The sequence below is a fragment of the Hesperophylax consimilis genome, chromosome 7 (genome assembly GCF_061612785.1).
Source record: "Hesperophylax consimilis isolate HC1 chromosome 7, BYU_Hcon_1.0, whole genome shotgun sequence".
In the NCBI taxonomy this organism is placed as follows: Eukaryota; Metazoa; Arthropoda; class Insecta; order Trichoptera; family Limnephilidae; genus Hesperophylax; species Hesperophylax consimilis.
The window spans coordinates 18,417,026-18,439,745 of NC_142842.1; the positions used below are offsets into that span (position 1 = coordinate 18,417,026).

The 22,720-nt window shown below is 37.6% G+C and overlaps 1 protein-coding gene across 5 annotated transcripts in view; it reads left to right on the forward strand.

Annotated features, from left to right (window-relative positions):
• The window catches only part of Lar (tyrosine-protein phosphatase Lar), a 538,153-nt gene that overhangs the window by 507,731 nt on the left and 7,702 nt on the right, over positions 1 to 22,720 (forward strand). For 4 of the 5 annotated variants that reach the window (XM_089633273.1, XM_089633274.1, XM_089633272.1 and 1 more), the window contains 11 exons: positions 2,895 to 3,044; positions 3,149 to 3,282; positions 3,970 to 4,120; positions 7,589 to 7,689; positions 8,534 to 8,596; positions 8,680 to 8,809; positions 8,960 to 9,110; positions 13,454 to 13,590; positions 18,738 to 19,034; positions 22,241 to 22,380; positions 22,477 to 22,676. In XM_089633273.1, coding sequence (XP_089489399.1) covers positions 2,895 to 3,044; positions 3,149 to 3,282; positions 3,970 to 4,120; positions 7,589 to 7,689; positions 8,534 to 8,596; positions 8,680 to 8,809; positions 8,960 to 9,110; positions 13,454 to 13,590; positions 18,738 to 19,034; positions 22,241 to 22,380; positions 22,477 to 22,676 — 1,654 coding nt within the window. The remainder of the gene's footprint in view (positions 1 to 2,894; positions 3,045 to 3,148; positions 3,283 to 3,969; positions 4,121 to 7,588; positions 7,690 to 8,533; positions 8,597 to 8,679; positions 8,810 to 8,959; positions 9,111 to 13,453; positions 13,591 to 18,737; positions 19,035 to 22,240; positions 22,381 to 22,476; positions 22,677 to 22,720) is intronic. The other variant, XM_089633276.1, reaches the window with a different exon arrangement.

The window sequence follows — 22,720 nt, forward strand, 5'->3', positions numbered from 1 at the left end:
ACGTTAAGTTTTTAAGCCAGTTTTTTTTCATAACTTTAATTGACTATATTACTTTTCAAAGTTCTTCTGTTTTGTCATTCTTTTATTCATGGAACGGCCTATACATTAGGTTGGAACGAAACCGTAAACTTGGAAAAAAGCTTCAAGTTATGCCGAAAAGAAGCCACTTAGAGAGGTGATTAAACGATTGTTTTACTTCCTGACACACGCCACAGAGAGGCTTTAATTTTATTCAAAAAAAGATTAACCAATTTATGTAGGTACACGGAGAAAAATGAGTATTACGAATTTATTAAGAATCTCTTCAAATTATTGGTAATCCAATAAACTGATTTGCGGGCCGTTTCCTGATAAACTTTTAGTAAATTCTTAATATATCGGAATACGTGTTCATGCACATGCATTTGCCTTGATAATATATAATGACGAAGTGTGAAAATATTATGAATTTTATGAACACGTGTTCCGACGTGATAATACATTGTATTTTACTAAAAGCTTATCACGACACCTATCAATTCATTCATTAAGACCTTGCATTCCTTTTTTAACTGGATTACGAGATTTTTGATAAATTAGCAATTCTTTCAATTTGGGAAGCGGGTTGGGTACCGCCGCATCGGGAACCATTTATTTAAAACCAACACCTCTGCCATAGGTCACCCCAAGTGGTTCGCCACGTTTGGTGACTAAGCAGGGGTGCTCGGGTTCATCGGGTCTGTTGTGTTCAGGACCAGCCGCGTAGCGTGTCATATCGGGAGAGGCTGGTTTGGGGAGACCCTTTGACCTCTCCAACTGGTCTTACGACCCGTCACCTTACGCCGCAGTGGGATATATATGTTCATATGTCCGTCACTCCTGGACACACTGATTCCTATATTCCTACACAACCCTCATACATTTTACCTTCCCAGAACTTCCTCTCCTTCCTTTTCTTAAAAAAATATCCTCCACACAGCATCCCAAAATATGACATAAGCCTTCAAAGAAATTATTTTCCTCAGAGCCTCCTGTGTAGAGGTGACTGTAAGAAAACTCATTTTTCTGCGTGTAATTGTGATATTAACAGTTAGATTTAAAAAAATAATATTTAGTGAGTACCTTTTACTAAGGGGTTTGCGTCAATTATTTTATTTTCAGTCGCCCGGTGCAATAACGGCTTCAGAAATATCTCACCAGTTAAATTAAGGGTTTTAAGCGTTATACCGCCTTTTATAATAATACATAGAAGGGTGTATTGGAAAATCGACAATCTATAATTTAATTTGTGAAACGTTGGACTTGCGAACATCCTCCACTAAAGTTAATAACTGAACCTGTGTTTTTCTCTAATATCGCTCAAAATCATTATTTTTCATTTTGTCTCAATTTTCATTACAGCCGAAATGGCCCCATGAAATTGAGATTAAATCTTAGAATTAAATCGAGTATCATATCGCCGGGAAGAGGTTTATCTTTTGATAAATTTCGTTAAACGAATAAGGTCTATTTCAACAAAACTTCTGAGCATTGTGATAGGAGGTTCGGGGATTTTTCAAACAAGGTCAAACTTGGAAATTTCTCCGGAACATTTCAAAGAAATTTTTCATAGAATTTGTAATGAAGCGTGCCTTGTATTTTTCATTTGGCATGGGTTAAGATGTAAGTCGTTAAGTTCAACATAAATATTATCTATACCACTTGCGCAATACAATATTCGGTTACGATTATTTAGTATTCGCGAATAACGCTTGTTGGATAAATACAAATTAGTTATTATTTTTTTGTATATACGGGGTTTTCCAATAAGAGGTGTTATTTTGATATTCAATCGTAAAAAATCTATGGTTTCGTTGTTCGTGTGGCACGTTGCGCCGTCTTTTTTAAAGTAAACGTTGTCCAGATCAATACCATCCAATTCCGGCCATAAAAAATCATTAATCATCTCTCGATAGCGCAATCCATTTACCGTAACTGTTGTTCCAGCCTCATTTTCGAAAAATTAAGGTCCAATGACTCCGCCGGACCATAAACCGCACCAAACAGTCACACGTTGAGGATAGAGAGGCTTTTCAACAATAACCCTTGGGTTTTCCGAGCCCCAGATGCGACAATTTTGCTTGTTGACGAAGCCACCGAGGTGTAAATGGGCCTCATCACTCAAGATGATTTGCATTTGATTCACTCAAGTGAATTTTAAAAATTTCAATGCGTTGTTGAAGCGTGTATCGTTCCATTTTTATTAATGGCGTAGTTTCTACTTGTCAAATGTCAAAAATGACAGCTTCAAAAGCAACATCTAACGAAATAGCGGGCTATTCAAAATAACACCTCTTATTGGAAAACCCTGTAGTAAAATTAATTTCGACACATTTGATAAACATACTGAGTACGGCTTCCTTTTTACATTTTTTTTTATTAAATGGAAACATGGGTTGTATAGGAATTCACGTTGCGAGCTGAATATAATTGCGTTAAGGGTGTTCTTGAAATAATTTATAATCTGCTCTTTTATAGATGGCGCTAATTTAATTATTTTAGGAAAAACGCTTTTTAGAAGTTATGCTTTAAAATATTATAACCTATAACTTTCATATGGAAGGAGCTGTGCAATTTTCACGAAACTAGAGTTAACCGTTAGTTTTTAGTGAGGCTCGCAAATGCATGTTCTTCCTTTTATGGGTACTATCGTTTTGTAAAATTCGTATATAGTGCCGGGAAACATTTCTTCCCTTGCCTGTGTCAAATGTGGGAAGGTAAAGGTGCATAAATGTAAAGATAAACGTCTCTTTAAATCCGATGAGAGGGCTGCCTATTTCTACGTGTAGAGTTAAGATAGATGTTTCGATTGAAGACAAGCAACGTTACTTGAGGATATCATTTAATTTTCAAATGTTTTTTTTTATTTCTCCCAGGCCTTGCGCAAGATTTAACCCCCGAAGACAAACTACCAATTGGAAAGAATGTTCTAGAATTGTCCGACATTCGCGAATCAGCTAACTACACTTGCGTAGCGGCCAGCGTTTTGGGCGTCATACAGGAGACATCGGTCGTCAAAGTTCAATGTAAGTACTACACCAAACATTAAATATTATATTCAAAATATTTTCATTTATCGAATTCTATTTTACGACTCGTTGAATTCTATATTTATAATGATTTTTTACAGCTCTGCCGGGTCCACCCAGTAATGTAAGGGCCTCCGAGATAACGGCCACTTCAGTAAGATTGACATGGTCCTTCAATGGACCAGAAGATCCCCAGTATTACGTCATTCAGTTTAAGCCTAAATACGCCAATCAAGTAAGTCAGAATTGTTTTCCAAATGACCACGCAGATAAGTCACATCATCGCGAAGCGTTTCGAATCATCTCCGCTTGCTATTTGCGTACTCGATTATTTATTTTTTGTGTTATTTTATATAAGATTAATAACGGTTTATGATTAAATTATATCTTTATTCCTTCAGAATGAGATGGTTTGGGTCCGATATGACTAATTTTTCAAATAATCTAAGGAAATCTGCAATATTTCTTTTTAAAAATTAAATACGCTACCTAATTAGTTGATAATGTTCATATAATCATTCCTGAGGTAAATTTAGTGTTGCTTATTACGGTAAAAACACCAACTCTGCTAAGAACATTTAAAGGGCTTCTGATGATGCTCATATTAGGTTCGATTCCGAATAAATTAGTGGAACAAAGTTATGAAGTGTCTTTATAACAGTTAAAAATATAAAATGTTATATAGTTGTTGTTAACGACTCTATTGTGTTGATAGCAATTTTCTCTGTTTATTTACTTGAGTTAAATACATTTCAAGTAAATTATTTATAAAAGCATTTAGTCATAATCGATGTGTAACAAAAACACCCTCATGTTCCGTCGATTGTCTGTGAAGATTTGAAATTATCGCCACAAACTTCCGGTTGCGAACAAAATCATCGTTCTTTTGCCGAAACCTGATCGGGTCAACGTATCAATACAGGCATACAGCGAAATCTCCGGAATCATCACGATGTACTATGCCGTGAGGAACCTCTCCCCGTACACGGAGTACGAGCTGTACGTCATCGCAGTCAACAACATAGGCCGGGGGCCGCCCAGCGCGCCCGCCATCGTCACCACCGGCGAAACCGGTAAGTCTCAACATTTCCAATATCATTTCTGTGACCATTTTTCTCTTTCAAGCATTTCCACTGGATATTGACAATACTGTGTTTAATAACAAATTAACCTTATAATATAACCCAAGAAAAGTTACCATTACAATCGCTTTTGAGTGATTTTCTGATTTGGTTGTACATACAAGTTGTATTTTTGAAGCCACCATAACAATAGGGCGGGTGAAACAGAGGAAATAATGATAAAACGTTTGTGATAAATTGGAACTTTTTGGAAATTTCTGTTGTCACGAAAATGTCGTTCAATCTTGTAAATATTTTACGATTCATCACTCTTTCGTTTATACATACGAGTATAATATGTACCCACATCAAACCATAACCGACATTCATGTTTGGGAGTTAAAACATGTTTTTTTCTGTATACTTTTACATTATATTAATAATTCATTGTATAAAAATCATTGAACTTCACAACTGGTAAGTATATATGAGATATTGGTTCAATATTCACGTGTAAATATTTAAATATTGAACAATAGGTACAATTCACTGGTAAAGGGTATTGGACAATAAATTGGTAACCCATTATCTTATCAAAGAAATTCAACTCTTTAGATTGGTTACAGCACCACGTTGTTAATAGTTTTTTTGTGCATACGTGACGTTATTTAAAAAAAAATCTAGTGCATATTCTTCATTTGAAAATACCTTCTACTTCGTAACATGTACCTACATTATAATATTATTTGCAAAACTTTATTTCAAAACGTTTTTTTTACCTCAACAATTCTAGAAATCTTGTTAATATTCCTCCATTCAAATTCAATTTGGTATTTAAATCTGACAACGCATTACAATTTATCAAACGATTCCTGTTAATAAATACTATGATATTATTTATTTAATTAAAATGGAAGGCTAACAGATGTTGCCTAGCGAGCTATTTATTTACCTTAGACTTGTTCATTTGACTTTGTAATTCAAAGGGCCTTTGGGCTTGTCTTCTTTATTGTTTCGGGCCCTACTAAATGAGACCTTTCAACAAATAACATTTTATTACTTCCAGGAGAATCCTTACTTCATTGATTATTATTATTTAATACTGTTGAAGTAATGAAAATGTCAAGATCAACTGTTTTTTTGGTAAAAAGTCTAATGTTCCTTACCCATTTCATTTTGGCCTTTTTGGAGGAGGTATCTCGCACGGGGTCTCGTATTTTTCTGTGCATAAAGTTTGGGCCATTCGCGGACCATTTCCTTCCCCGGTTGAAAGTTCGGGTGTGTAGTGTTGCCAAGTTGCTAACACATTATCCCCGCCGGGGGAACTGTGAAATCCCATTGTAAGCAGAATATTGTTGCTTCCACGTGTGATCTCTCGCCTCTGTGCAATCCTTTGTCCCCTTCTCTCTCTGCGTTGGTAGCTGGTACTCTATATACAATATACCCACTTCTACAGAATCAGCTCATCTCATTCATAGAATTATTTGTCTGATCCCTTTATTTGTTAGGAAAGGTTGTACATACTGAATATGAATAAGCATCTATGATATCCTGTACATAACATTATCATCTCTGTGTCTCGTCTAATACTAACTTTTACTTTCAGTAATATTGAAGGGTTGTTATATATCTTATATGTTATCTAACCATGTGACTGCTTATACATAATATGCTTTGTTCTCTTCAAAGTCGTTGCTTTATTCCTCTTCGTACGATGCATCAGATAATAATCGTTTGGCTATAAAACTTTGAGTTTATTTTAACAGTGTTGAATGCAGAACTTGAGAATCGTTTGAAATGCATGTTGGCAGAAAGATTACTTAAATATGAGACAATATTGTTGTCTGCTTTAAATATTATTCCAAGTGCTCTGTAGGTACATACTACATTATGTTTGTTTTAACGATATCTATTTTTAATTTGAAGCATGGTAACTTAACTATATCTCTTGGTGCTTGGAAAAATATTTTTGTGTGCCACGCATATAGCGTGGATTGTAAATATTCCAGTTTTGTCCAAAAGTATATTTCGGGTGATGTCTTTTTGCTAAAATTATGCATTCGCCAATGTCGATGCATCGCTTACTTACTGGTCTTTGCCTGTGTATTTTACAACCAGGGCTGGGAAACTTAAGATGAATTTAAAGAAATGTAACCGTTCCTCAATACCTTAAACTGATAACGATCACATGTCAAGTCAAGTTCGATGCTCTTGTGGAAGTTGTAAATATAGTTGTGCGGGGGTGTTGAGTTTAGTTGGTAGTTTCCCAGCTCTGTGTGTTACCTGACCATGAAGTGGAATGTTTTTGAGATGAGATATCGTTCTTTTCCATGCAACTCAATCGTGATCATGATTGATTGTTTTGTCACGGGCTGTCGCCATCGTCTCCTCGCTTGATGTAAGTTTTTACTATATGTGGGTTTGGCCGTATTGTTTATTTTGGTTTTGCACATGTTCTTGTTCTTTGTGTACATAAAGTCTTTCAAATGCAACTTTTCAAACGCCTCTGTACGCTTTCCTTTAATTAAATTCTCCTAGTTCCATTTCCAGGATTTCTATGAATATCTAATGGCTTAAGCACTATGCGTTGCCAATGAACTATTCCTTTCATCTCTCCCAAGTAATAATGGTATAGCTTTATAGCTCGGTTTATACCAATTTTAAATTACGTACAGTGGTGTTTGTATATTATTTTATTATGATTGAAATGCACTATTTTATTTGAATTTTAATTACATGTTATATTAGCCTTTGAATTGTATATAAAGCTACTACTTTATTAACAGGTGCCTAACACTTGAAATGAATTTAATATAATACTAGAGTAATAGAAATATAATCCATGCTATTTCACTAACACCTATTGTCTTCTTCCATTTTCCCCGTGCAGTGGATACGTCTTATGGAGGCGCCAGTAAGTTATTTGACTTTTAAAGTAGGAATTTAGACATCGATTTATTTGTGCATTAAATATATTCAAAATATATTGAATTCGTTATTTTAACTCCTCTCTTTGTTACGACCAATTTATATCACCATTTTCTATTTATTAAACAACTACAATCCGTCGATGAAGGATATATTTGCTATTTGGAGATATAAGCGTCCTTGAGTTTTTTAACTGCTTCATAAAGCACCCACTTGAAAACTTCCTTATTAATGATTCACAGTCAAATTCACATAACTGTATAATAGTTGTATGTTATCTTCTTGTGGAATATTTGTCTTTAATCAAACTGTGTTCATCCGATCTAATTAAATCCTCAATGTGTTTATCGTGTGTTGTTTGGCATTTACATTTGCATGTCAAATAACTTCATTTACCGTATGAGGCATAGCTTAATGTACGTAATTGTGTTATACTTGACAATATCGATAGTTGGTTTAATTGTTTTGTTTATCCGTGCGTTACTCCTGGCTGCCGCAAAGTCGCTAGAACGCTGTTTTTGGTGAATAATGTAAACATTGTCTCCCCTGTAGAACCCGGAACGGCTCCTAGGAACGTTCAAGTCAGGCCACTGAGCTCCAGCACTATGGTCATTCAATGGGACGAACCCGAAACCCCGAACGGACAAGTCATGGTAAGATATTTTACCCTTCCAAATTACTAGCCCTGTTTAAATTCTAGGTTGTAACTCAATTGACAATCCGAGTTAATTTGATTATTTTAAACTTGATACATTGTTTTTAATCACGTATTTTTTCTAACATTTATTATTCTCAATAGTCTGCTAATCGTAGGTGTAACTTACTAGCGTAAAAGCTTACCTTCCCCCGGATTATTTTACTTCACACGTGCAATTTCAATATTCCTAGGTAGATAGGTACATTATATTCGTTCAACCGAGCGTTTTTCTAAGCTCATCTCATTCCGTTATGTCTATAGTAACTTCTTCATCCGTCTCGCTTTGTCAGTCAGTCTGGGATCGATTCTGTCGCTGATTTATTTATATCAATTACAGCATCAGACGGGTGGGTGTAATGCGGAATACGTACCTACCGCGCTAGCTACACCCGGCTCTGTATTAGTAATGGAAATTCTCTCGGCATGATTAACCATTTGATTAACCCCAATCCATCATTTCGAATCACCCTTGCTTGAACATCTGTCAATCGTAGTTCGTAGATCCATTCTCGAGTAAATACCTTATATGCTTTGCGAATCGTGAATAATACACGAGACTTTCCTATCAATTAAGGTCTTACGGAGATTTACAGCGGAACACAAAAATAGTTAAATAATCGCAAAAGTTGCCAAACACTGAAAAAAATAATTAAAAAAAAACATGTTTAGAGTACGCTTTTATCCCTGCATGTAACGCGTTACAATTTCCCCATTCGAATGATTTACGTGTTGTAAAGCCATATTCTGCGGTAAACTAAAACTGTTACAGCTGCGCATATTTCATTCCTGATTTTTTTCAGGGCTATAAAGTTTTCTACACAACAAACCCAACACTGGTAATGCAATCCTGGAACTCGCAAATGGTACGTTTAACCATTAAAATTCAATTATATATTGATACCATTACCTTCATCATGCTGAATACTAATTGATTTCAACATTTTAGGTGGACAATAATCAATTAACAACCATTAGCGAACTTACTCCTTTGACCGTGTATACGATACGAGTTCAAGCTTTTACATCTGTAGGTCCAGGACCTTTGTCCGCACCTGTACAGGTCAAAACACAACAAGGTAACAATCACAACATCACAGGCTTTAGGATGACAAAGGCCTATCTCTGTCTATGGTACATATTAGATAGGCCCCTGTGATCCCATGCCCCCAAATAACTGCTAATGTTTATGTTTTTGTACTTTATTGCTAAACATATATTATTTTCAGGCGTTCCTTCGCAACCGTCGAACCTCCGAGCGACTGATATTGGTGAAACTTCTGTTACCTTGCAATGGAGTAAACCAACTCACTCTGGTGAGAATATAGTCAGTTACGAGCTCTACTGGAATGATACGTATGCCAAAGAAAAGCACCACAGGTTAGTTGCATCATTTACAAAATTGGAAAAAAGTATATTTAGTAAAAAAAAATTGTGCTTGTTTTTAGGTGATTGTCGAAACGAAATTATATTCGCTACTCTCTACTAACACGCGGATTAAATTAATGTGAGATTGGTAAAATTATTAGGTATCCGTTCACACTTCACGGGAATTCCTCCAAATATTCATGACATGAAGAATTATCTAGTATTACTCTGCGAAATGCACCCCGCTTTGAAATCAGTGTCAGGAAGAAATCACACAGGCGTGAACTTTGCATACCAGTATTATGTACTGCGAGAATTACACACAGCGAAATCACATAGACGTAACTTCCACGTACCATTATTATACTATGCGAGAATTACACACGGACCAAATTACACATACCAGTATTATACACTGCGAGAATTACACACGGACCAAATTACACATACCAGTATTATACACTGCGAGAATTACACACGGACCAAATTACACATACCAGTATTATACACTGCGAGAATTACACACGGGCCAAATTACACATACCAGTATTATACACTGCGAGAATTACACACGGACCAAATTACACATACCAGTATTATACACTGCGAGAATTACACACGGGCCAAATTACACATACCAGTATTATACACTGCGAGAATTACACACGGACCAAATTACACATACCAGTATTATACACTGCGAGAATTACACTCGGACCAAATTACACATACCAGTATTATACACTGCGAGAATTACACACGGACCAAATTACACATACCAGTATTATACACTGCGAGAATTACACCCGGACCAAATTACACATACCAGTATTATACACTGCTAGAATTACACACGGACCAAATTACACATACCAGTATTATACACTGCGAGAATTACACACGGACCAAATTACACATACAAGTATTATACACTGCGAGAATTACACACGGACCAAATTACACATACCAGTATTATACACTGCGAGAATTACACACGGACCAAATTACACATACCAGTATTATACACTGCGAGAATTACACACGGACCAAATTACACATACCAGTATTATACACTGCGAGAATTACACACGGACCAAATTACACATACCAGTATTATACACTGCGAGAATTACACACGGACCAAATTACACATACCAGTATTATACACTGCGAGAATTACACACGGACCAAATTACACATACCAGTATTATACACTGCGAGAATTACACACGGACCAAATTACACATACCAGTATTATACACTGCGAGAATTACACACGGACCAAATTACACATACCAGTATTATACACTGCGAGAATTACACACGGACCAAATTACACATACCAGTATTATACACTGCGAGAATTACACACGGACCAAATTACACATACCAGTATTATACACTGCGAGAATTACACACGGACCAAATTACACATACCAGTATTATACACTGCTAGAATTACACACGGACCAAATTACACATACCAGTATTATACACTGCGAGAATTACACACGGACCAAATTACACATACAAGTATTATACACTGCGAGAATTACACACGGACCAAATTACACATACCAGTATTATACACTGCGAGAATTACACACGGACCAAATTACACATACCAGTATTATACACTGCGAGAATTACACACGGACCAAATTACACATACCAGTATTATACACTGCGAGAATTACACACGGACCAAATTACACATACCAGTATTATACACTGCGAGAATTACACACGGACCAAATTACACATACCAGTATTATACACTGCGAGAATTACACACGGACCAAATTACACATACCAGTATTATACACTGCGAGAATTACACACGGACCAAATTACACATACCAGTATTATACACTGCGAGAATTACACACGGACCAAATTACACATACCAGTATTATACACTGCGAGAATTACACACGGACCAAATTCCACATACCAGTATTATACACTGCGAGAATTACACACGGACCAAATTACACATACCAGTATTATACACTGCGAGAATTACACACGGACCAAATTACACATACCAGTATTATACACTGCGAGAATTACACACGGACCAAATTACACATACCAGTATTATACACTGCGAGAATTACACACGGACCAAATTACACATACCAGTATTATACACTGCGAGAATTACACACGGACCAAATTACACATACCAGTATTATACACTGCGAGAATTACACACGGACCAAATTACACATACCAGTATTATACACTGCGAGAATTACACACGGACCAAATTACACATACCAGTATTATACACTGCGAGAATTACACACGGACCAAATTACACATACCAGTATTATACACTGCGAGAATTACACACGGACCAAATTACACATACCAGTATTATACACTGCGAGAATTACACACGGACCAAATTACACATACCAGTATTATACACTGCGAGAATTACACACGGACCAAATTACACATACCAGTATTATACACTGCGAGAATTACACACGGACCAAATTACACATACCAGTATTATACACTGCGAGAATTACACACGGACCAAATTACACATACCAGTATTATACACTGCGAGAATTACACACGGACCAAATTACACATACCAGTATTATACACTGCGAGAATTACACACGGACCAAATTACACATACCAGTATTATACACTGCGAGAATTACACACGGACCAAATTACACATACCAGTATTATACACTGCGAGAATTACACACGGACCAAATTACACATACCAGTATTATACACTGCGAGAATTACACACGGACCAAATTACACATACCAGTATTATACACTGCGAGAATTACACACGGACCAAATTACACATACCAGTATTATACACTGCGAGAATTACACACGGACCAAATTACACATACCAGTATTATACACTGCGAGAATTACACACGGACCAAATTACACATACCAGTATTATACACTGCGAGAATTACACACGGACGAAACTACATAGGCTTGAACTTGACACACCAGTATTATTACATACAGTACACTGCGAGAATTAGGTAGGCGACCCATTACGCTATACGCATCATGGCTTGGCCTATTTCAGCATATATATATATTTTATATACATGCCCATTGCTAGAGACTTACACCTACTGGAACTACACTCGTTCGGAACTCTCGTTTACATTTTTGAGTTTTTAGGTGTGCTAAATGAATTTCGTGTTTCCAATTTTTTTTTAAATAGGTTAGGTTGTTTTGACGTGTTTAATTTTATTAGGTGTAATTCTCGCCATGGTTTACGCCAGTCTTGTAACCTCGTCGTGTCGTATTTCGTCGCGTAACCTTTAAAAATCATCGTCTATTCGCCGGTGGGTATTTGTATCCCTGTTATTTTCTTTTGTTACATCATTCCCTCTTCCGAACGTTCAAGTTGATGGTGTTATATATGTAGGGGACGCCCGAGAAAGACATAATCAGATACTTGAGTCGGGCCATGTTTATGAGTCAGAATAATAGAAGAGTGTATGAATGTGAATGAGACAAGGAGTGTGTGCCAAGACCGACTTGTTTGGCGGTCCGTCCTCTATGACTACCCCTGCGAGGAAACGGCGTGATGGTTAGTTAGTTCCTTGCCGCAGGCTCTACATAATAAGTCAACTTTGAACTTTCCTGCGAACTTCTTGTTTGTCATTTCCAGTGAAATCCAAATAATGGTTTTAATAATATATAATATTTGCGCGAGGAACACGTTTCTTCGTCAAGGGATTTTGTAACATATTTCCGTTTTTTTTCACTACGCTTTTCAACTGATTCTCCTAATAGATTTGAGGAGCTATCCTTCGTACCAACGCATTTCCACATTGTTTTCGTGCTTTATTTATTGTAACCAGGAATTGGAATCTTTTTAGGTATTTTTGAAGATTTGCTCGTCTTTCATTGTTTACTGGGCCATTTATATCAAATTTAGTGCACAAAATACTTGATCGGCGTTCGCTCATATTTATGTACATTTGCTGTAAATAAATATTTAAACTTGTTACGAATTTGATGGCGGATACAGAAATTTAAATTAATCCATAGTAGACAATATGGCAGTGGTCCAGTTTCAGACAATAGCACATTGTGCCACTTTCCATGTTCTGATTTAAAGCCCTTTGTCAGTGAGTTGATATTCGAGATCGTCCGATTAGCATACGAGTATTCTGCTCATAATGTTTGTAACTTTGAGATTCTACCTATTGACAGCATTATATGATATATATTATGTGTTTTTGATACTCTTGAGTGTGTTATCTGCATTATTGACAAAATTTTCGTTACACAGATTGGCTTGGCCCTTCTATTTATTATTTTTACTGTTTTCCTTTCTTTAGACGTATTCCCATCTCCGAAAGCTACACCCTGAGTGGCTTGTATCCCAATACCCTATACTACGTGTGGCTCGCCGCCAGGTCGCAGCGGGGCGAGGGGGCAAACACACCCCCGGTGCCTGTCCGCACCAAGCAGTACGGTAAGGATCATCACAACTTGCACTGCCGTCTAAGGAGCGGGCCTTCAAACACAATCTATACTCAAAAAACATGCATACATCATGACACTATTGAAAACACAATAGAATTTTCAACCCTTTTAGGAATCGATATTATCACAGTAAGGAGAAGTAAACGAATTCATGACTGTTTTTGATAAATAAATTGACAGTAGTTATATTTTCTTTGTTTTGTCTTGTCAACATTTTCGGTTCATAAAGGGTTGATATTTTGAAAATTTTCGGTTTTCGATAATATTGCAGCGCTACTTTGGTGTCTGTATTATTGTTTAACAGAAAAAAAGTCTCGTATCGATTTCAATGTACCGTGGGGACGAATTCGGGTTTGCTTTGATCTGGCCAAATCACTTATCACAGAACAGAATTTGTATTATCAGCCGATTTTCTCGATTTTTTAACTGTGAAGCTCTGTTTTTCACGTTTTTCTTTTGTACCCCTACGGACGCTGCTTGTCCACTAACATAATATATTATCACCGATATACGTGCTCCGTGCTGTGTGCCCCAATGCAAAGCAAACCCGCGCCCGCATACGTTCGGGAATTCCGTACGCAGGGCCCGACTGTCCCGACCCCGCATTGAATTGACATACGGGGCTAGATCTGCCATTCTCTCTGTGTCACGCAAATACACATATACACACACAACCGCAGAGCCAATACTCTAAGCTTCAGTCTAATCTGTGAGGCGGCATTCCGCCACCGCGCGAGGGACGACTCTGCTCAAATATCGAACATTTATCTAAATTAATTATTTGTCACACTTCTAGGAAATTTATGGTTTATATTGCTCTTGTGAAATCACTGTCTTGTCAATAACATCCTAATTTTGAAGGCTATGTTACTTAATTAATTACCCCTTTGAGTAGTGAGTCCTTTTCGTATTGGTGAAATGTCCTCGAAGAACACACTTCCTCTAAAGCGATATCCTGATCAGTACATTCTTATCCTCCTTCTATCGATGTGACTAACTTCTGTAACTTCTATGTTGTCTTAAGTCGTTGTATGTTTTCGTGATAATCGTTGTCGAATATTTATAAAGCTTTTTGTGCCATCGCAATGTAACATTGCTTTAATTATTAAACGTTCGTATCCAAAAAAAATATATCCCACTCGCAGAAATTCCTAAAACCTGAAAAGGTTGTGCTTTTTCTGGGGTTTCAATCGTTACTGAAATGTAAACTTTTTTTAGTAATGGGTTTATCGGAAAAATGCGTTTTTCAATTAAACTTTTATGTTATACTTTCTTTCCTTTTTAAAGTCGTTCTTATGTAAAATGTCAAAATCAAACGTCAAACGGCCTTAAAGGCTGTTCAATATTAGGACATTGACAAGGAAATTTATAATGAGAATCGAGGTAGGTAAAAGTTACTGGCTTCAAATATTTAGCTATTATGTTTTGAGAAATCGGGGAAGGGACTGACGGGTCGTCCATCTGCATTTTGAATATTATAAAGGTTTCACGTCCACGGAACAAGCCAGTAATAAAATATGTTTGATGAGAAAATTCATTTGTATTTCAGCTTGTATAATAATAATAAGTATAGAAAGTTTGTTGTAAAATTGTATTCTGCTATAGTGTGATCACCTGTGGTAGAATTGCGTGAGATCCATCATGATGTAAATTGCCCCAAGTCGACCAGAAAGGGGATAAAAGCCTGATCGATCAGCGCTTCATCTGTCTTCCACACTCGTTACGTTTTTTTCTGGCATAATATTTCCCACTCTATACATAATTCAGTGAAATTTCAAAACTCAAATATCTCACGTATTCCAAAGTGTTTACCGCCAACATTGTTCTTTGCTTATTTATTTTGTAGGTATTCTTTCACGAAAAGCAGAAATCGTCGGAGGAAATAATACGGAAAGCCGCATTGCTATTCCATATTCTTTTCTATTCCATTCGATCTATTCAATTTTCGAGATGGCATCCGAAACGTCCGAATCCGACCGTCTTCCCTATCTCTTCTTCCCTCTTGCATTATAAGTGGGCAACGGCAAGAAGGAGACATACGACGCGCGGCACGTCCCGATTCCGGATCGTCAGATCACGAGCCAATGACATGATGACAGTTTCAGGAATGAGAAAACTCTTCAGTGTCGACTCGTCGATGAGAAAATTTACTACTCGAATTGTAACTGACGTACCGAGAGTTTTTTAATCACTTATTCATTGGACTTGATTTGTCCAAATTCCTGGAATTTCAATTTTCAAAATAAATCAATGATGAAGTCTGTGAAAATCGACATTAATTCAGTGCATGTTAGATATGTGTTTTTAATAACTGAAACTTCGAAGACTTTCCAGTCCTTAATTTACTTTGATGCGGTAAATGTCGCGTTATTCCACAGACCATCAATAAATATTTTGAAATGGATGTAGGTTTGCTTTTTGGAAATGAAATCGTTTTTGCTATACGCCCGTCTTCGTAGACTCCGCCAATGATCAGGGAAATGTATTTTTTCCTATGTCAAGCGTGGAAAATTCACTTACAAGTGTTTAAATTTCTTATCGAGATTCCGCCAGATTTATTCGATCGTGGCAATTTTATCACGGTACAAATCGTATCACCGTTTGCATTTTTTTGCTGGAGCCTTTTCGTTAATTAATACTGAAGTAATACCATTTTACCAATTTGCCATTCCTTAACCAATGCTGAATTGTAATATTCATGCTTTCTGGGTAATCTTGTATCCTTTCTCGTCTTACGAATTCCTAGGAAAACTTATATTTGGTTTTCGTTATCATTATATCCATGCCACCGTATGACGCACATGACATTTTTACTTTTTAAATATTGCGGAATGTCACATAAAATAACCTTCTTAAAATTCTTTTGGCTATGAATAACAAGTTAACCGTTTGAAGCCTTTGTTTTGCAAGTTTTTGTTTTAACTTTGCTCTTTTCACGATCGAAGTTTTTGTCACGTTTTTGTTTTTCGCTACCTACGGGTATCATTATTTTCGGAGAGGGTTTTTTCTTGTTTAGTTAATTAAAGTTTTTTCTCATTCACACGGACATGAATATCATCGACTTAGGGTAACATGTTGTGTTCCTGAAAGTTCGGGGCGTCACGGCCTGTGCCTGTAGACACTTTTGATAATTGAATCGCTCGGGGAAGTAGTGCCAATACGGATAAACAGACTTAATCGAGTGGTAGGTAACAATACTCTTTGTTTAATTATTGTGATCGTCCAGCACCAGCACCGAGTAAACATAGTTCTGCACTACCTTCCAAACACACACATTGTCTCAATGTTCACTCGTCAAACTATGTACTGAAGGACAAGTCCGCAAGTTGTTCAAACTAATTACTTATTCTAATTAAGTTTTATATTATTCTAATACTTTCACTCCAGATATTTCGTTTGAAACTTGATGATTTTTCCTTTTAAACTAAAGTCCTTTTGATGATAAACTGTGTTTGATATAATGTACGAAGACGTTTGCAGTAATCGTGGTGTTTTAACATCAGCTTCTTATCACGGATGGTTCTGCCAACGTTTTCGGAAATTGTTTTTTTTTATCACACTTGCTAGTTTTGTAATTTGTTTTTTTTTTAAATATTATTGATATTAAGTCACCACTCTGTAAGCTACAAGCCTATTGCTAACCACCGAGCTACAGCGCTGGCGCTATATCCGTAGATTTGACTTTAAAGAGGTAACCGCGAGGCCATGATTAATGCTCCCTAATTTTAGAGAGAGACTAGAAAACGTTCTGAAGTCATTAGGGCAACAAATTGGTTTCCACAGATAGCGATACATCAGGTGATCTCCTGCGTCTAAATAAAAGTTCACACTCGGTGACAGGTTTCTACGCATTTTAGAGTCGTTAAGGGATCTATTCCTGTTTCAGGAAGAAATTTATACGATTGCTGTTCGGAACTGGTATCCCATAAAAGCAAAGTTTTTCCCCTTGTTTGTTAACACACACTACATTTTACAACATTAGGTGCTGGATGTGAGATGATGGAGTGAAATATTGTTACTGAAGTTATTATTACATGTGCATGCTTTATTTTTTTTAATAATATAGGTAATTTTTTGATATACATAGGAATGTGTAATTTTTGTGTAATTTAAATTGTAATTCTTAATGGCAAATGACTGATTTCTGTTTAAAGCACCGCACCTTTTATTTGGTTTTCGTTTACTGCACAATATTTTATTTTGTGCATTCAGTGACTGCACTAATTGCAGATTCATTTACAAAGTTCTCTTACAGGATAACAGTTTTAAATGTGCATACCGTGAGGGTTGTCCTTCTTGTTCTAATATTCATGCTGCAAACATTGCCAAGGATTTGTGTCAAAGGGTATTTTGTGTTCCATCATTTGATTGTCGGTCCATTGAGTGGCCGCTGTTGAATACCTGGTTTTTCCCCAACTCCCTCTTCGCCTCGCTCGATATTACCAAGAAGAAGATAATTAATGGTGTTAGTTTGCAAACAGAGATCAATGGGGTTTTGACAAGTTTGAGTTTATTGTTTATGTAATATCACATTGATATCTAGATTGAATGAGTAAATTCAGTGTTAAGATGGTGAATGGACGTTATTTTGAGGGTTGGAAATTATTGACTTTGTCAGTTTAAGTTTCTATTTTGTTTCTGAACAGTACTTGGGAAATGATAGCTTCTCATCCATTTTAAGACAAACGCAAATACGTGCTCTTTGGAATTTTGTAACCGATTAGTTTATCATTGTTAAATAACTATACCACGCGGATTTGCTTTTGAATATGATGAGAAATATTTATATCACATAGGTAGATATATATTTGACCTATTTTCTATTAAATAAATGCTTAGTAGGCTCGAGTTGTATCCTTTGATAAACTCGTTATCCTCCTATGAGTATTCCCACTCTAAATAAAAAAAAGTCCGAAGACGGTTCTCCGTACGGATTGATTCATGCGGCCTCTCCGCATTTAACTCTATTATATTTCTTACTATTTTTCAAGGAAATTTTAAATTTCAAGATCGCAATAAAGCGCCAATGTTAGGTGATCTCTCGTGGTATTTGGGTTAGGTAGAATGTATAGCCAGATTGAGCTTGGCGGGGATGAGGTGGGGATAGGACCTCGCTAACAGCGTGCTTATGAGCAGTGCCCGGCGCGCCCCCGCGCAATGTGACCGGTGAGTCGCTGTCCCCGACCACGATGCGAGTGTCGTGGCTGCCTCCGCCCGCAGAGCGCAGCAACGGCCGCATCGTGTACTACAAGCTGCACTTCGTGGAGGGCGGCCGCAGCGACTCGGAGGCGGCTACCGTCAAGCTCAATGACACCACCTTCGTGCTCGATGAACTGAAGCGCTGGACCGAGTACCGCGTGTGGGTGCTCGCGGGGACCAGCGTGGGCGACGGCCCGCCCAGCTACCCCATCACCGTGCGCACGCACGAAGACGGTAAGTCACTCCGAACAGAACTTCTCCTCGGTTCTTCCGCCATCGGTTGGTCATCCCTGCCTTGTTCTATTGTTGACGGTCATCTATCGAATTCATTTCATTACATTTGATTATATTATATTATATCACTATTCTAGAAAAGTGCAACTTGTTCAAAATTCAACCCTAAGAATCATTGTTGATGAGTTTTCCTCTCTCAACTCCACGATTGGATTCCTTTATTTGATTTTCTCCAATCATTTTCCCAGTCTTTCTTCTTCATAACCACAGATTTGGTGAAGTCATTTGAAATATTAATTAAAATATCGATTTACGTATTACTTTTTTATGGCAGTTTCATTCTGACAGAGATCAATTATACAACATTGCAGTTTGCAAAAGTATCAACCGATGGCGTTTTTTTCTTTTTGATAACCTAACTGTTCATCAGATGATTCTATATTCCCGCAGAACCAATTGACTTTTCGTTGCACTTTGATAACAGTGTGTACATTTTAATTGAATTTTTTCATCCTAACTGGTTTGATAACTAACTCTCTAATTTTTCAAATAACATTTTTTCATTTAACAAACTACATTTGCTTAAATTATTAACACTGAACTTACCCTTTACCTTTTCTCCTATTCTGCAAACTAATTGGATTAAAGTGTCTTCCAAAATAATTGTACTCTGCTTAGGTGATGGGCTTTTTCTTATAAAGTAATGTTTATCACGTGGATGCAGGGATATCTCACTTATTTATCTTATATAATATGAAATACTTAAATTCACCTTAATTTTCTCAAGTGATTTGTTGATAAGAATGATAATGGATTTTGGAAAAATACGACGCCTAGATGTTGCGGTCTCGACTGTTGGTCTCTCGATCATTCAGGACTTATGTACGAACTACCACCTTCCCCACCTATTTACTTTATAACTACAATTGTTTATTTTATATAATAAAAGTCAACAATCGTCTACGAGGATCGGCAATAACTTTTGTACTAATCTACAAATGTTTTTCTTCTGTTCACACGAAGCTTTAGCAGGAAATGTTTAAGAGGAGAGGTTTTTTACTAAAATAATATTTTCTTGTAAGTTGCACTAGTAACAAAGCGGGCACTCCGCTTTCTACCATGAAAGTACATTCCTTTATGTTTTGATTGCAATAATCAATATGTTTCATTTCCTTTCATGTTGATTTCGATCATGTCTGTGTTTAGTTTAAATCCACTCACGATCACATGTAATGATTTATTTGGAGTCAATTGACTCAAATTGAATACATTTTGTATTGGCACTCACTGAAATGCAATTTATATGCACCGTATTATTGAATTGTCGACGGCACCGTTTTTCTTGAGTTGACGCACCGTTTTATCAGTATTTAGCCTTCGGATGTTTGCATGCTTTGGGTTATTTCCCACCGTATCAGTTGTCCCTCCTCCACAGCACCCTGGCACTTGTAGGGTATTGCCGCACTTGTTGGTTAATCTAGCACCTACATTCTGCACAAGGAGATGGATGAAGCGTAAAATGAGAAGACGAATGCATGGGTATGAGAAGAAAGCGAGCGAGCGCGGGCAAGTAAGCAAGCCCACACCACACACCTCACCAATACGGCTACGGCGGTCTTACAGAAAACACGACTCGTGTAGAACGGTTGGAACCACATTTGAATACCAATACCCGCTATAGGAACACTGCCGCTCTGGCAGGACCGATGGACTGGTGATAGTCCAGACGTACGTAGGTACCACTTACTCTTTTGTACATATCAGTCAATTCATAACTGAGCACAACACACCGAACTGACTAGACCCACACGCACTCGTCTAGTGGAACTCCGCACAAGTGCAGTACTGTGCACAGTGCAGTGCTGTCGCTTCGCTCGCGACTTACACACCTCAGTTGTGAACTGGCTCGGCTCGATGTATTCACTCTTACTCTCTTCTATTCTAGTTCTTATATTTTACATTATACTCTCTTCCACCTGTCTGTGTACATTTACTTTTATTTGTCGACTGTCACTTTCGAACTATCGCTCTTTCGACCTATCGCCTTCTTCCCACTTTCTTGTTATCTTTTGGTCCTGTTAAGTGCATGTCCTTAGTATAATAATGTACATACAAAGTCACCGTTGTAAATAAGCTCCACACGGAGGGCGGAAGGACCGCCCCACCACACCCGCAACTCACACCACTCGGCCGCCGTAAGATACCCCACACACTACAGCACAGCCTACAGATGTTCGGTCCACTTTTGTTTTGTAGAACCGTCGATGGTCTGTTCCTGTTGCAGTCAGGCAGCAGACAGACCATCTCCTTGCGTCTGCGCTCTCTAACTCTGATAACGGTTCCTCGGGCTTCTGCCAGAATCAATACATGTGTGAGTGATGTCCCCAATTGGCTCTGTAGGCTAGGCGCCCGTGAGATCCATATCACTCCGAAACCGTTGTCGCCAATTACTTCAATGCGATTTTTTCTTTTTTCTCTCTCTCGACTTTATTTGGCTCGCTGGGTAACCACGGTACAGCCGTCAAGAGTAAGTATACATTCCAATTACCTATACGTGTTGCTTGTAGTCTGGTGTAGTCGCTCATAGATATTAAGTTATTTAACATGTGTTCTCCTTTGTACTTGTCTCCGCCTGAAGCCTAACATTTAGTTGAACTAATTATTGCAATGATGAAACGATGCCCTTACCGTCTGCCTTGTTGTCTATGTAACCTGCACTTTGTTCACTTTGGAAGCAGTCGTGACGGTTTTTGGGCATTGTTTTGTTCAAAATAAAAATGTAAAGTTATCTTTTCACTCTATGAATAGATTTTTCATTTGATTATTGTTATGTATTGTGTCATAATAATGTTTCGTTAATGATGTAAATAAGCGATTTTCTGTACATTTGTCATTCCCATGGGACCTACCAGGTAACTATGTTAATAGCTGTTGGTAAACTGATGTCCACTGGAGACCTCCGCTAGGGAGGTTTCATTACACAGTAAATTAACTTGTCGATGTGTTGGTATTCAAATGTCAAATTTTATAAATTCGTGTTGTGACGGGACATTACCGAGCATCTTCAAGAGGTGACTTGTTTGTGTAGTAAGTCGTACGTACGTGTGTATGCAGCGAGTGCGTGTGTTAGTGTGCACTCGTGCGTGAATGTGCGCATGTCATTTCCTCCTTCTGTGTGATCTCGCTAATCCGCCTCTGTCTTACAGTGCCCGGGGAGCCTCAAGAAGTCAGGGTTAACCCTATCAATTCCACCGCCCTCCATGTCAGCTGGAAACCACCTACAGAAAAAGACAGGAACGGTATCATCAGGGGATATCACGTCCATGTTCAGGAGACGAAAGAAGAGGTTGGTTTTCATTAATATCAATGTTGAACTCTTACCTCAATAATATCCCTGGAATACCTACTTCAAGATTAGTTATAATACCGTACCTTTTTTTAGAGTAAAAGCCTTTTGAATGAACCAATGCGCTTCGACGTTGTTGACATGTCCCTCGAGATAAATGTAACAGGACTTCAGCCCGATACGAGGTACAACATACAAGTAGCTGCACTCACCCGCAAAGGAGATGGAGACCGCAGCGCACCCGTCCCCGCCCGCACCCCTGGGGGTGTTCCCAACAGACCTACCGTCAACCTCAAGTTAGTGACTTTTATTTATTATTTTTCGTTTTCTTTCTTATTGC